At 42.6% G+C, this 16,662-nt stretch overlaps 1 protein-coding gene across 1 annotated transcript in view; it reads right to left on the reverse strand.

Moving 5' to 3' along the window:
• Nucleotides 1–226: 226 nt before the first annotated feature.
• The window catches only part of LOC111842343 (chitinase-3-like protein 1), a 128,259-nt gene continuing 111,823 nt past the window's right edge, over nt 227–16,662 (reverse strand). The window contains exons 2-13 of the mRNA XM_072715805.1: nt 4,360–4,401; nt 4,063–4,114; nt 3,953–3,982; nt 3,377–3,581; nt 3,190–3,246; nt 2,939–3,104; nt 2,688–2,812; nt 2,025–2,148; nt 1,715–1,897; nt 1,281–1,397; nt 1,070–1,196; nt 227–674 (exon numbers count right to left, since the gene is read on the reverse strand). Coding sequence (XP_072571906.1) covers nt 466–674; nt 1,070–1,196; nt 1,281–1,397; nt 1,715–1,897; nt 2,025–2,148; nt 2,688–2,812; nt 2,939–3,104; nt 3,190–3,246; nt 3,377–3,581; nt 3,953–3,982; nt 4,063–4,114; nt 4,360–4,386 — 1,422 coding nt within the window. The 5' untranslated portion in view covers nt 4,387–4,401 and the 3' untranslated portion in view covers nt 227–465. The remainder of the gene's footprint in view (nt 675–1,069; nt 1,197–1,280; nt 1,398–1,714; nt 1,898–2,024; nt 2,149–2,687; nt 2,813–2,938; nt 3,105–3,189; nt 3,247–3,376; nt 3,582–3,952; nt 3,983–4,062; nt 4,115–4,359; nt 4,402–16,662) is intronic.

A 16,662-nucleotide genomic window follows, 5' to 3' on the forward strand; every position in this document is an offset into this window, starting at 1 on the left:
GTTTCACAAATGGACTTCACAAAGTCTGACTGCATGGATAGGTGCTTGATTTTATACACATGTAGCAATGAGTCTGATTGAAACACCTGAATTCAATGATTGATAGGTGTGTCCCAATAGTTTTGTCTATACTGTGTTTTATGCAGGGGTTGTTGTGCATTAATCATTGCATAATGTATTTATATGTTAGATTTGTAAAATCACATTTAAATAAAAAACAACCACATTTTCATGTTATTTTAATGTTTTTTATTACTTTACTTATAGAATTAGAACCACAAATGGCACCTACTACTTGTTATTTTCTGTAATCATCGTACATAGCAGAAAATAATGATATTACAGTTGTACTGTGACGTTTCTTTAAAAAGATGTTCTAGTGTGTTAAATCAGCAAAGCTAAAAATATATTTTGGTTATTTACTGACAATAACTGATACGTATTGAAACGGAAGTAATCTCTCACTCAGAGAAAACTACAGCACTTGCAGTCATCCACATAGACTAGGCCAGGCTGACATTGGTGAAGGTAGGTGTTCCCAAGGAAGCACTGGAAAAAGGTTGTCTGATCAGCAGGATTAGGATACAACCCATCGAGCTTTCCAGTGCAGAATGAAGAAATTGGATCTCTGGTGGTTGTGGGACGAGGAGGTGTAGTTGGCTTTGGTGCAAATCCTGCGAAAAAAGAACACATGTTTACATGACTACAAATCCATTTCTCCATCTATTTTCAAGCCAAGACAAAATAAATCACAAGGTGGTGATGCAACTAGGACCATACATCAATCCACCACAGAACAGTCACAAACTGTCAAAGATACATCTTTGGAATATGTAGGAAATATCTAGAGAACACAAAATAAAACACAAGGGAAACATGCAGACTTTGGGGGATTCATAATTAAGAAACTGGTCCCTAAATGTCACAGGTTAAGATCCAAGAAAAAAAGCCACTCTTTTAACCTTTGCAACTGATTTATAAATAAAATTTATAAAAGGGTAAGAAACCCTATTCTGTAAGTTACTTGGGAGACAAGCATTAAGAAAAAAATTCACTTTTTGCTGTTTACCTAGAGAGTTACGAAGGTGGTTGACAAGAGGATACTGCATTTCAGCACAAAATTCTCCATGAAAGTCATCCATGTCCAGACTCCAGACAAAAGCCCCGCCAAGGTTGTGTTCCCTTAACCACAGGACCTATGAGGAAAAGTAGATCAGTCAGCACTGGCCAAAATGCAGCTACATATTATATCATTAGAACAAAGTTATCTTAATTCAAACCTTATTTGAAAAGCTTTCCTGGTTATCATACCCCACCCAGGAGTCACTTTGCACAGCATAGGGTACTTTCTGGTCTTCAATCCAATGAACTTTGGCAGCTTTCAGGAACGAGCACACCTAAAAAGAAGACAAATATACAAAAAATATAAATAAAAGTGTAATGCATCCATCTTCCAACCGCTTATCCTGATCAGGGTCATGGAAAGTCTGCAGTGTATATCAGGCCTATACAGGGAAAACAGATTAACTCAATAGACAGGTAGAAGAACTGGGATTCTAACCTTTAACCCTAGAGTTGTGAGGCCACTGTTCCACCTACTGAAAATAATTTCTAATTATATAAAAGCATCATACTCAGGCTAAAAAAAAATCATTTGTTAATTATTGTTCATTGTAAAGCTATTTTATTTACCTGAAGGTTATGCCATGATTACCTCATAGTATGACCAAAAACCTGCATCACGGGTGTAGGGTCCTGCAGAAGCTGGGCCATTAGATGGAGCACCAATGGAAGCCATGGAAGAGGTCAGATGGAAGGTCCGACCAAAAGTTGGGAAACCCATAAGGAGCTTCTCAGGTGGAGCTCCATGTTCAATCCAGTAAGTAAGAGCTGAGTCCTACAACAGAGTGTGTGCATATTTAATTGTCCTATGGTAAATTATTGGTAGAATTTCATTTTTATGACATAAATGCTTTGTTTGCTCTCTCATGATTTAATTGGATCCGATGTATACTTTTTCTTACAATGTTATAGTCAATGTAGTTTCCTTGATCATCTGTGCTGCGGTAGAGAGGACTGTTGTGTCCAGTGACTTTTTCCCAATGTCCATGAAAGTCATAAGTCATGACACTGATGAAGTCTAGCTGGCTGCATTGATATAGAGCGATGAAAATTATGTTGTAGTTGTAGATAGGAAAATTCAAGAGGCTAAAACAATTTTCACATAGATTTGCTTAGCAGACATCTTACAAACATAAGATCAATATATGTAAAATGGAAAGCTTTGCCATATTTACTGTATACGAACTGAAGCAATTTAAATTAATTTACACGAGCAGTAACAGTACCAATACAGGTCCTTGGCTAGTTTACACAACATTTGTGTTATTTTTTAATTATTGTTGTTTGACAGTTATCTTTTTAAACAATCACAAAAAACCACACATTTGCCCCAGTGACCCTGAATTAAATAATGGATGACTGCCTTCTGTCGGCAGAACTACGATTAAACCAGGATTAAAAATAGAGTGGTCTCTTGATTTTTTTCAATGCCTGTATATCATACTTCAGGGTTTTGATGAAGCTCTTTGAATATTATTGGATTTGGTTTCATTTAAATTGACATTTTCTCCATGTTTGTCATTGAAGTACCGAGATGGTAATTCAAGATGGATGTTATTTCTTACCTTGATATATTGGATATCTCATATCCATGTTCAATGGTGGAAGATATAGATGCTACTTTGGCGGATAGCAGGAGCCTGGGCAATTTATTCTCTCTGCTCTCATTGTCAAATGCATTTTTGAGCTCCTGCAGGCAATGCATGAAAAAAGAGGTGTTAGTAAATGCTTCTTTTATTCATCATGCAGAGATGGATATAAAATAATTACTTCAAAGGGCTAGCTGATAGCACAAAAGTTAGGCATGATAGCTTACCATCACCAAGGCTGTGAATTTCAGCTTATCCTCAGGGGGGCTTCCCCCCTGTCCTGGGAATTGCCAGTCCAGATCAAGCCCATCAAAGCCATGTGTCCGTAGGAAATTGACACTTGACTCAATGAAGGTATGACGGTTCTCAGGCTTGGAGACCATGCTTATGAATCTAGGGAAGGTCAGTTATAATAAGTGTCAAATGTGTATGTATAATCTATAGATATATATAGCAATTAATAGCCACAACAACTTACGGACTTATTCCATTCACCCAGCCTCCAACTGACAGCAGTGTTTTCAAATTAGGATTTCTATGTGGAATAAGAAATGATAACTAAAAGATTAATTTAAAGCAAAATGGGTTAATGCGTAGTATAATCAAAAATAAGTCTTAATTTTAATGCATATAAAATTTTTCATTTTTCAACTCATGATACGTACAGATTCTTCTGCTGATTCAAGGACTTGTACAGTGTCTCATCATTCCATTCAATAGTTTTAATCTGGTTGTCATTGCCAATGGTGGCAAGAGCATAGATGACATGGGTGCAGAGGAAAGGGTCCACATCATCTGGTGTGAATTTTCCACTTCCTGGTCTATACTGTGACCAATTTGTTAAATAGCAAACCAATTTGGTCGATGCAACTAAGGAAAAATCTGACTTTAGTTAAATAGACCTTAAATATAAACAACAGACATTTTAAAAAAGGTAAATTAATTGGATAGATAACCTCAGAACATAAACATAACAGTTACATTATTTGTGTGTAATTCAATTGTAGATGAATTTATCCAAAAACTTAAAATCCTATTTAAAATTATCCTAACTAAAATGACCTGGAATGTGAATCTCAAGTATTAAGTATTTTTTGTTATTTTTTTATATATATCTGTGTGTGTGTGTGTGTATATATATATATATATATATATGTATGTATATATAGATGTATGTATATATATATGTATGTATATATATATATATATGTTTAGTTTTACAAGGTATTTTCCATGCTTACCTATAGGCAGCACAAAAAGAATGCCTAGACCTAGAAAAATAAAACAAAAACAATTTTTTGTCTATCACACCTGTGTAATACAATGAAACATATCTCTCATTAGTACTTACCTGCCAGTACAATAAATCGGACCATTTTTCCAGCATTGAAGTCCAACAATACCTAAGAATATGATTTTAGATTACCTTAGATTATCACACAAATCAAATGTACAAATTGTTTTCACACCTCACTATATATATATATAATTCTGGAAACAAAATGTTATATATATATGTATATAACATTTTGTTTCCAGAATAATTTTTTGTTACAATATGCTTAGTATTTTTCACAAATACTGCAAAAAGAAAGTTGATATAATGAATATTTATTTCAACATTTTACATTTGGCAGAACATATTTACCTGGAAATACTCCACACAGTGCAACATGTAGACCAGAATGAATAGATTTATACTCCTTTGTTAATGTTTGTGTATCTATATGATTACCTAATAACAATACATATCAAAGTTCATTTGATAAGTTACCAGTAAGAAATATTAAGATATATCAATCATTAATAGCACAACAGTAATAGAAAACCAATTCTCCCAATTGGCACCACACTCCTGTAAGTTCAATTACAAAGTTTACTCATTATATCTAATAAGCTGGCTCCTTTAGATTCAAAGGAGCAGTGGCTCTATTTCAAAAGTCCTTTCAGATTACCAGACTCATTTGCCGCAAATAGTGATAACCCTGTTAGAGATAGTGAGTCCAGGAACTCTGTGAAAAAATGAGAATACAGCATCTGTGGAGGGCATTGATTCACTGGATAACTATGAATCTCATCTAATCTTTTCTACTTTTCCACCATTGTCCAATGCCTGCAAAACTGAACCTAAAGAAATAACCTGTCTGTCAGAAAATGGATATTCAATTCAATTCAAATTAATTCGATTAAATTTTTATTGTCATTAACACAATGTGTGGGCAGCTTCACCAGAACATATGAGACATCGTGGGACAGGGGAGGTGAAGGGAGGGAATATACATAGATACAGTAGGACTTACATTACATACATTTTACATAAATTATACATACATACATAAAATAGACATACATCACATGTAAATTATTCATACATAAATTACACATACATTACCACCATTATACATTATCCAGACATGCATAAGTTAAACATATAGGCTAGATACAGATATGCATATTAACATATACATACAGATATACATATCAGCATGTCTCCATAGATGTGGTAATGTTTAACTGAGGTACTGAAGTAGCGCTGAACAGTGCAAGGTAAACATAGTACATATAAGGCAGAGATAAAATTGTGCAAATGGCAAATTAGGGATCAGTTTGGGGGAGGGGGGTGTAAGTGTGGTGAATGAGAGGAGTTCAACGTTCAGCAGGTAGACGATTCAAGAGGTTAACAGCTTGAGGGAAGAAGATGTTGCTGAGCCTGGAAGTACAGGCACCAAGACTCCTGAAGCGCCTCCCAGAGGGCAGGAAGGAGAACAGACTGTGGTGGGGGTGGCTGCTGATGCTGAGACTTTTACGAAGGCACTGTTTGTGATGGATGTCTTTTATTGCAGGGAGCTGGGCCGACTTGATGAACCGCTGCAGAGCCTTCTAGTCAGCAGATGTGCAATTACCATACCACACTGAGATGCAGCTTGTTAGGATGCATTCAATAGTAGAGCAGTACAAGATAGAGAGGATTCTGGGAGAGAGGCATGCATGCCGCAAGAAATGGACTTGTCGTGCTGCTTTTTTCACAAGGAAGTATGTATTATTCATCCAGGAATTGTTCTCGCTGTTGTATACTCCAAGAAATTTAAAGCTGGGTACACACTCCACTTCTTTTTTTTTATCTGCCCACTGTAAATTAAAGTTACAGTGTAAAGATAGATTCCAATGTGACCACTCCGAACTCACCCGCCCTAGTAAAGTGATCATACAAAGTAAATAAATAAATAAATAAAAATGGAGGAAAAAAAATAAAAAGGGGGGGGAGGATACAGAAACAACAATCATAACAATAACAGACATTAATCACCATGGGGGGAGAAAAAAATAAAAAATAATAATAAAGTTGGGATGGAGAAAACAAAGTGTAGGGGAATGCAGGATACACCACCAGAGAGCAGCAGACCCCCTGCCCGGCCCAAACCCAACCCCCCAATTCACTTAGAAGGGCCTGGGGCATCCCAGGATTCCCTGGACCGCCCACCAGGGCCCCACCACGGCACAGTAGAACCCAGGACCATCCGGCCCGCAGCCCACGAGAGGAGGCTGCCCACACCAGCCAGGGCTGCCTGCATCCCCCGCATGATGGATCCTCCTCACAGTGGGCCCCCCGCCCGCGCAGGGCCAGAGACAGAGAGTTAGGGGAGGCCCCTCAGCCCCCATCACTTCCCCATCCCATGTTAGTGTAAAGTGTGTATGTATATATGTGTGAGAGAGTTGTGTGTTTATGTCTACAATGCATTAAAATTAGTGGGTGCAGTTCGGGTATGAGGGCCCCACCACTAGCAGACAGCGGAGTTCCCCATCCCCCTCCCCCGCACCCCAAGGCCCTAATGTAGTATGGACTGTGTATATGACTAAAGTGCAAAAAACGGGCAAGCAGTTGAGGCACGTGCACCCCACCGCTGGCAGACGACAGAGCACCACCTGCCTCAAACCACCTCCTCAGCCCTAGTGTCATGTGGTGTCTAATATGCAAGTAAAAATTGAGGGGCAGTGGGGAGGTGCGCCAAGACTCCAAGAAATTTAAAGCTGGGTACATACTCCACTTCTTTTTTTTTATCTGCCGGCTGTAAATTAAAGTTACAGTGTAAAGATAGATTCCAATGTGTCCTCATATGACCACTCCGCCCATATTTCACACAACAGTTTTGTCATGTGGTGTCTAATATGCAAGTAAAAATTGAGGGGCAGTGGGGAGGTGCGCCGATGACAAAACTGTTGTGTGAAATATGGTGGTGGGCCAAGGGCCTGCCAGGAGTGTCCCCCCCCCACCCCCCTGCACCAGGGCCAGATCCCCAACTGGCCCCGATTAGACCACATCCCCGGCCCCGCACAGCTGGCAGGGGCGGCCAACCTGCGCCAGGGGGACCCCCCCCAGGCGCAGACCGGAAGAGTCCCACCCCACCACTTCTGATGGGACCCCAGCTAGCAGCCAAGGACGGGACAACCCCAGACCCAAATGGAGAGCCGGTCTGGCCAGGCAGGGTGACCCCGGCCACCCCAGGCCCCCACCCCCAAGCAAGGCGTAGGCCCCTCCAACAATACCCCCCCCCAACCACCCCACAGTGCCCGAGGGCCCGATGCCAGGAACGCCAACGGCAGGCACCGACCCGCCCCCACCAGGGGACCAAGCCCGGACAGGCCAGGCCCCACTGCATGCGGGTGACCACCCGCCCGGGAGCCAGGGCCGCAGCCCCAGCCGACAGAGCCCACGGCCCAAACCCACAGGCAAAACCCAGAGGCCCCACCCCCCGATCCCCTGCCCAGAGCGCTGCTTACCCAGGGGGGGGCAGAACCCCCCATCCCCCGCACTGTCCCCCACAGGCCGGGCCAACGGGGCCAACCACGGGACCCCCTGCCAAGAGGAACACCAGAGGACCACAACCACCAGGCTGCCCCGCCCCCAGCCCCCAAGACCCCTCCACCCCAGGTGATATTACATTATAAAATTTATTATTGGAATCAAATGTTCAAATTCTGTCAATTGATTTTTCTTACAGGCAGACATCCTCTCCATGGAAAGTCTAAGAGTAGATTTTTGAACTTAGTTATGTTTAAACTCTCTTTAGACTTCCAGTTCAGAAGGATTGTTTTCTTGGCAATGATTAGTACTGTGAGAAGCATGCAAGATTTATTCGTGTCTATATTAATGTTAGTGAGGTCCCCAAGCAGGCAAAGTGAGGGGGATAGTGAGATGGGATGCCCTAGGTGTGTCATTAAGTCTTCACAAATCCAAAGCCAGAATTTGTTGACTGGCGTACAGTACCAGAAAGCATGAAGGAAATGATCTGGTGCGTCCTTCTTACAAGTTACGCATATGTCAGTGTTTCTGATACCCATCTGGAACATCCTTTGCCCTGTGTAGTGTGTTCTATGTAAAATTTTGTACTGTATTAGCTGCAGGTTGGAGTTCTGTATTCAAGCAAATTTGCCTCAAGAAGTTAGTGTCTGGGTTTCCCATTTGTGTGTAGGGAGTGAGAGTGTTGTATCATGTATTGTATTATGCTAGATGCACGTGTATCCTAGATAGTAGTCTTTTAGTTGGAGTTATTAGGAAGTGTCATGACCTGCTCGTACGATCCTTGTGTGTGTCACACCCCCTCATTTACCTCATGTGAATTCCCGATTGTGATCACCTCTGTCCTGTTATTTAGGCTAGTCTTGTGTATTTAGTCCGCATCTGAGTCCGTTTTCCCTAGATCCGTCATTGATGTTGTGTGCCGTGTTGCTCGTTTCCCCCTTAATAAACCCCGTTTGCCTGTATAATTTACGGCTCGACTCGTCTGTCTGCCTGCTCACCTGAAACGCGACATGACAGGAAGTTTGCTTACTTTAGATGAAAGCTCTATATCTAATTGCTTACGGCACCATCTATTATGTATTATTGATTTAAGTTGAAGATATTCTAAGTATTTGTTTTTCTCAATGCCATAAGTTTCTACTATTTTGTCAAATGAGATCATGCGATTGTCTTGGATTATATTTTCGAGGCGCATTCCTTTATTATGCCATGCTGGGAAGTTTATCATTTTTTTATTTAGCAGGATGTCAGGGTTGTTCCAAATGGGTGTCAGTTTGCATGGGACCAGTGAAGTTTGGTTCATTTTAAGAAATTCCCACCAGGCTGTCAGCGATGTGCTGATATTAATGCTCTTAGAACAGCAATGTCATTTAAGTATATGACTGATAAATGGCAGGTCCTGGATTCGAATATCGTTACAGAAAGCTTGCTCGATATCCAGCCAGTTAAGGTCTAATTTGTTTTGCATAGTCCATTTATCAATCTATTGGCAAGAAAGTAGTTGTACAAATTAGGAAGCTCCATACCCCCACAGTTTTTAAACTTATTCGTGGTGGTTTGGATTTCCATAGATATTTTGAAATTAAGGAGTCCAGTGATTTGAACCAAGCCAGCGGTTGGTTGACTCAGAACCATTGAGAACGTGTAGTTAATTTTTGGCAAGATCATCATTTTGATTGTTGCTACTCTTCTCAAAAGTGATGAGGGCAGATTATTCCACTGTGCAAGGTCATCTTCTATCTTTTTAAGCAGAGGACTGTGATTTAATCGCGTCAGATCTGACAGCTTGGCAGAAATGTTAATACCCAGGTATCTAATGTCCCCAGATTGAAGTGGGATAGTAGGATTGAACTGGAAGTCACAAGATATTGGAAGAATAATTGACTTGCTCCAATTAATAGAGTAATCTGAGATGGAGGAGAACTTATCTATGAGTCTTATAGTTTCAGAGAGAGAGCCCTGTGTATTCTGAAGAAAAAGTAATACATCATCCGCATAAAGACTAATTTTATGGGTTATTTTTGCTGTTTGAATACCCTTGATATTATTATTTTTCCGAATTGTTGCTGCCAATGGTACGATAAATATACCAAATAGTGATGGAGAAAGTGGACAACCTTGCCTAGTACCCCTTCTGAGAATGAAGCTTGGGGAGATTTAGTCATTCATTTTTACGTAGGCTTTAGGTGAACTGTTGTAGGATCACGCAGGCCCCACAGCCAGTATTTTATGGCCGCCGAGGGAGTGAGTCGGCCATGCCAAGATCTCCCTCCGTACCTCTTTGACCCAGGGCCCCTCTCCAGGAAGCCGAAGCCCGCATTCCAATGTTTATGGCCCTCAAATGGAGGACCCAGATAGTGGAAAGGGGGGGAGATCCTGCATCTCTCTGGAGTGGGACAAAGCTAAAATCATATGCCATCTATTGTGTATTTGACTGTATGTTATCCTCACTATTATTTGGCATCATTACTGTAAACTTGGTGGATGTGTATGTGTCAGTCACCATTGTCTTCTATTCCTCTTATGAATGTCCCGTTGTATCTTCACCACTTGGACAATTATATACATATATATATATATATATATATATATATATATATATATATATATATATATATATATATATTAATATGCACAGATATAGGTAAACACTGGGGTTATCCAACCACGTGCTCACACCTCTCTCAGAGAATAGGGGAAATGAGTTTAAGTGGTGTAACCAAGTAGGTAGAAATGTTTGAGCACATAGTTATTTAGTTAATAGAACTAAGGAAGGCCCCCACCCCTCACCAAAAGGGGGGGGGAAGGGGTAGAAATGCGGTTGCTTATCTATGCCTTACAGTCGTAAATCAGAGATTCGCGCTCTTTTCCTGCCTCCCTTTGTCTGAAAGAGACTATGCAATGTATGTGAAAACTTGTGTACTGAACCCCTTTTTAATAGCCCGATTTGCTACATTTTATAATTTGGCAATGTATAATCAACACTGTTCTTTTACTGAAGTAAAGAAAGTTACCCAAGCCATCCTTAATTAGGACACACTGTATGCAATAGGGTACAGCTTCAGTAAAATATACCTGAACTTGTCACAGCTGTGAGGTATGCCACCTAGCCATGTATTCTGTACATTGATGGCAATAATAAGCATGCACCTCATAAGAGGAATTATAAATTAATCAATGAAAATTAGCGAAGGTTTGGATCGAAGGTGGAATATCATGTTTGGTATCGATGTCATCCTAAATTATGTCCGAATGTGAATCCGGGGACGGATTACCACACAATTGAACCTATCCAAAGCTAAATTACTTAATTAAAATCAGCACAAAATTTGGCCAAAGACCACCATAAATCTATGGTGCCATTCGGGGAGCCTGCAACCGGCCCTTCGGACCCAGGTACCAATTCTCATTGGGTATGAGTCGGACCCGGGGTCATGAATATTCATGGAGCCCACGGGGCATAAAAACCTCACACCCGGAGAAAAAAAAAGAAGTCATCGAAAAAGGAGAAGAAAACGTAAAGCCTCCAATCCAAGACTGCGGGAGAAACTACGCGCGGAGAAGATAAATCTACCATCGAAACTACGAAGCCTCTTCGCCGCGAGTTTCAACAAAAGACAAAGCTGATCCCCACTGCAATCACGTAAACTCACCGACAACTCTCTCATAGGCAACTAGTACCGGCTGATTTACACTGAAATTTGGGTTGCCTGTTTAGATCCTAGGCTTGCCGTTGCAGAACAGTATTTAATCAAAGCTGATCACTGTTTCCTACTGTAAATCCATTTTCCGTAATTTCGTTATTGTGTTTGTATGTATTATGTTATGTTTAATGTTTGTCCTGTTTTAGTGTAGTATTAGAATAAACGCATGCTGTTCACATTTTAAATCTCCCTCTCTGTGCTTACAATAAGTCACTTTATTGGTCTGAATCCCGTTACTGAGCTTTGAAGTCCCACTCGCGTCCTCAAGTATCGCGAGACTCTCTCTTTGGCCAAGAGCTGAGTCGCTAGGTTACAGAGAGAAGCTAACCTGGTGGACGGGCAGCTATCTTAGACTGAGTAGTGATACCAATGAATGAATTCCATTCACATTCTGGACTTAAATCATCCAGCTCTTTACCAAGTGGGACTAATATAAAGACTGTGATATCGGAACAACATGCTCTGCCCGCGGCCCTGCCTGAGGCCTCCGCTCCTCCCGTCCAGCCCGGCTCTTCCGACTTGCCCATCAGCCCGGCTCTTCCGACTTGCCCGTCCAGCCCGGCTCTCCTGTCCTGCCCGTCCAGCCTGGCTCGCCTGTCCTGGCCGCGGCTCCGGCTGCACCGCCTGCGGCCATCGCCCCCTGCTCTGCCCCAGCCTACACCCTCGGGCACCTCCCTCTTGACTCCCTCGCCCTTGCCCCGACAAGGCCGACACCCCCCAGGACCCCACCTTTCAGTGTCCCGTAAGGGACGGGGACATAGGCGTCGGGCCTGGGTCCCGCCTGCCCTGCCCCCTGGCTCGCCCGTTCGGCCCCTGGCTGTGGCTCGGTGGCTGCCTGCGGGTCCTGCGCCGTCGGGTCGGCGGTTACCTCCGGGCCCTCCCCTGGTTCCTCGGTGCCGGTCCTCGGTCCCGCCTCCGGCTCCATGTCGGCCGCCTCTGGGCCCCCCTGCTCCGGCTTGGTGTCGGACGGCGCCTTCCCCGGCTCCGGCTGCGCCTCCGCCTGCCGCAGCTTCCCCCTCCTGCCTGCCTGCACCGGTGTTCCCTCCTGTCCCTCCATGTCCCCTCCGTCACTCCCTAGTCCCGTTCCCTTGGCCCCTGAGTGATCCCCTCCTGCTCCCTCCTCCCTCTCGCCTGCGGCCCCTCCGGCCACTGCCGGTCGCCCGTCTGGGTTCCTTCGGGCTCCCCTTCTACCTCCTCCCTTTACCTTTCTCCCTCCTGTCTCTGCTCCTCCTCCTCCTGTGGGTCCTCTGTTCACTCCTGGCCCCTTCGTGTTGCCTGTGGGTGTTCCTTCTGTGCCCTCTGTGTCTCCCTTCTCTGTCTGTCTGTCCGCCTTTCCTGTTCTTTGTCGGGTCCTATCTTTCTTTTCGTCCTTGTTCCTGTTTTGTGTCTCTGTCCTGTTCCCGGTCCCTCGTTAATTTCTTGGTTTTTGTCTTCCAGGTCCTGTTCCCCGGTCTCGTCTCGTCCGTCGCCTCCTCTCGGGCGCGCCCGGTGTGCGCGCCTTTAGGGGGGGGTTATTTCACGCCCCGCTCCGTCCGATCCTAATGTGTGCCACGCCCACCTCGCTACCTCCTGTTTCTCCATGATTGTTCTCACCTGTTGCCTGTTCCGTTTGGCTAGTCTTGTCCATATTAGTCCGCGTCTCCCACTGTTTCCCAGATCGGTCATTGACGTTCGTCCGTGTGCCTTCCCCGGTCCTGTGTCCCCGATTAAACCCCATTATTTTTTACTTCCTGGCTCCTTTTCCCTGCTTCCCTGCTCGCCTTCGTACCGTGACGTAACACATACATTGTAGTGCATCGTAAAGTTCCACTATTGAACGAGGTAACTCTAATTCCGTTATTTGTTCATTATTTAATTTTGGTAGGTCAATGTTGTTTAAGAACTCTTCTATTTCAGAATTGGTTGGATTAACTTAAGATATTGCTACTTTTTCTTTATTCTGTTTTAGTTGGTTTGCTAATAACTTACTAGATTTATTACTATGTTCAAAATTGTCCAAGCGTAATCTCTGTAAGTAAAACTGAGTTTTTTTGTCTTTTAAATCTTGCAGTTCCATTTTACATTTTCTCAGTTCATTGAGAAGGTGTTTTTCTTGGCAGGCAACATGTGCTGATTCCAAAGTTTTAATTTTCTGTTCTAGTTCTTTTTCTTTTTGTGTGCTGAATATGAAATTATTCTACCTCCTATTACAGCCTTTGCCGTCTCCTGGAGTATGCACGCAGAGATACCTGGCAGGTCATTTGTTTCAATAAATGTTGTCCAATCATGTTTAATAACTTATATAAATTCTGAGTCCATTAGTAATAATGTATTCAGTCTCCACCGTTTAAAAGGTGGTGCACTAGCTTTTACAGTGACCATCATAGTGACAGGTGCATGGTCACTTATTGTGATAGGGTGAATTTGTGTCTCACATATACCCTTCATAACTGAATTGCCGGTAAGAAAAAAGTCTATCTGGGAGTAAGAATGGTGGACTGGCGAGGAAAAACGTGTATTCTCTGAGCGTGGCATGAAAAGTACACCAGACATCGCATAGGCCAAAAATCATTTTAATGTTTCAGATGACTGCCAAGTATGGCAACTAGCTGCTGTACTACGTCTGTCAGATTCTGGATTAAATACTGAAGTTGAAGTCCCCTCCCAATATAAGTTCTGTGTCTGAGTGCATTGATATTGCAGCAAAAAAAGTGGTGGAAGAAGGAGTCGTCATCACTATTTGGACCATATACACTCACCTGAAGGATTATTAGGAACATCATACTAATACGGTGTTTGACCCCCTTTCGCCTTCAGAACTGCCTTAATTCTACGTGGCATTGATTCAACAAGGTGCTGAAAGCATTCTTTAGAAATGTTGGCCCATATTGATAGGATAGCATCTTGCAGTTGATGGAGATTTGTGGGATGCACATCCAGGGCACAAAGCTCCCGTTCCACCACATCCCAAAGATGCTCTATTGGGTTGAGATCTGGTGACTGTGGGGGCCATTTTAGTACAGTGAACTCATTGTCTTGTTCAAGAAACCAATTTGAAATGATTCGAGCTTTGTGACATGGTGCATTATCCTGCTGGAAGTAGCCATCAGAGGATCGGTACATGGTGGTCATAAAGGGATGGACATGGTCAGAAACAATGCTCAGGTAGGCCGTGGCATTTAAACGATGCCCAATTGGCACTAAGGGGCCTAAAGTGTGCCAAGAAAACATCCCCTACACCATTACACCACCACCACCAGCCTGCACAGTGGTAACAAGGCATGATGGATCCATGTTCTCATTCTGTTTACGCCAAATTCTGACTCTACCATTTGAATGTCTCAACAGAAATCGAGACTCATCAGACCAGGCAACATTTTTCCAGTCTTCAACTGTCCAATTTTGGTGAGCTCGTGCAAATTGTAGCCTCTTTTTCCTATTTGTAGTGGAGATGAGTGGTACTCGGTGGGGTCTTCTGCTGTTGTAGCCCATCCGCCTCAAGGTTGTGCGTGTTGTGGCTTCACAAATGCTTTGCTGCATACCTCGGTTGTAACGAGTGGTTATTTCAGTCAAAGTTGCTCTTCTATCAGCTTGAATCAGTCAGCCCATTCTCCTCTGACCTCTAGCATCAACAAGGCATTTTTCGCCCACAGGACTGCCGCATACTGGATGTTTTTCCCTTTGCACACCCTTTGTAAACCCTAGAAATGGTTGTGCGTGAAAATCCCAGTAACTGAGCATACTCAGACCGGCCCGTCTAGCACCAACAACCATGCCACGCTCAAAATTGCTTAAATCACCTTTCTTTCCCATTCTGACATTCAGTTTGGAGTTCAGGAGATTGTCTTGACCAGGACCACACCCCTAAATGCATTGAAGCAACTGCCATGTGATTGGTTGATTAGATAATTGCATTAATGAGAAATTGAACAGGTGTTCCTAATAATCCTTTAGGTGAGTGTATATTGGCAATACATATCTCTTTGTTATATGTTGAAAATTTTATAATTATGAATCTTCCTTCTGGGTCTATGATGGTGTCTTTACAGTTGAAACATATTCTTTTGTTAACTAAAATTCCTACACCTCTTTGTTTTTAATTATAACTAGGTAAATATACATGTGGACATTCTGGTGAATTTAATGTATACTGTCCTGATTTGGCTAAGTAAGTTTCCTGCAGTAGGACAATGTCTGCCTGTAATGTTGTTAGATATTCTAAGATTTTATGTTCCAAGTGACAGCGTAATGAGTTCATGCTGTACTAACTTAGCCCCCCTGAGTACAATCCAAAGTTAAAATGGATGGATGTGTGCGTGTGTGAATGATTGTGTGTGCACGAGTGTGAGTGTGTCAGGAGGCATGTGTATGTGAGTGTCAGTGTTTGAATGTATACATGTATGATGTTAAGATGAGTGGATGTGTGCTTGTTTGAGTGGGCGTCTATGTATGCGAGTGTGGGACTGCCTTCCTGTATGTGTGGGTGTATAGTATGTGGTATGCTACTTCCAGATAAAACTTTTTTGAGCGTCAATACCGACATGATACAATTACCATAACAATCAAAATAACCATGATGGTAATAACAACAACAATGTGCGACTGTGGTGAAACGTTAAACAAAGGGGTTGAGGTGCAGTAGGGGATAGAAAAAGCAGTTTAGATGTTTCTGTTGTTTTACCGTGATTTTTTTATTTTATCATTACCAGTTTTTATGCATGAAATGTCAGATATATGTTTATCAATTTCATGTACTTGTTTTGTGGGACTTGTTTAAGTAGCCCAAAAACTACATGAAACATGGAATTAGCTGCAATTTTTAAGTCAAGCAGGTAACAGACTCAGGTGAAACACATTTGGGTACTTAATCATTTAAGCAGACCAATGAAATGAGACACCCTTGGGAAAGGGTTTGGCCTGCACTACTTAAAAGAGAGAGGAAACCAACCAACCAACCAACCACTACTGTGGTCCCATACAAATCAACAATGCCAAGAGCAAAGGAGATATCCGAGGACATGAAGAAGAGGGTAGTGACAGCCCATCAGTCTGGGGAGGGCTATAAGACCATCTCCAAAAGATTTCAGCTCCATCCATCCACTGTAAGACAGATAATTTACAAATGGAGGGCCTTCAACATGACAGCAACTTTAACTAGAAGTGGACGCCCATCAAAAATTTCACCCAGAAACACCAGAAAAATAATAAATCAGGTAAAGGCCAACCCACACATCACCTATAGAGAGTTGCAGACCTCTCTGGCAGCATCTGGGACAAATGTGCATGCGTCTACAATCAGACGAAAATTGAATAGCCATGACATTCATGAGAGGGTTGCTAGAAGGAAGCCTCTGCTCTCAAAAAAGAACAAAGCTGCCCGTTTCAACTTTGCCAGAGAGCACTTGGACAAACTAGGAGAGGTAGATCCTGTTTAACAAATCTGTTGGAGTTTTTTGAGGAAGCTACT

Source organism: Paramormyrops kingsleyae, chromosome 8 (genome assembly GCF_048594095.1).
Source record: "Paramormyrops kingsleyae isolate MSU_618 chromosome 8, PKINGS_0.4, whole genome shotgun sequence".
NCBI lineage: Eukaryota > Metazoa > Chordata > Actinopteri > Osteoglossiformes > Mormyridae > Paramormyrops > Paramormyrops kingsleyae.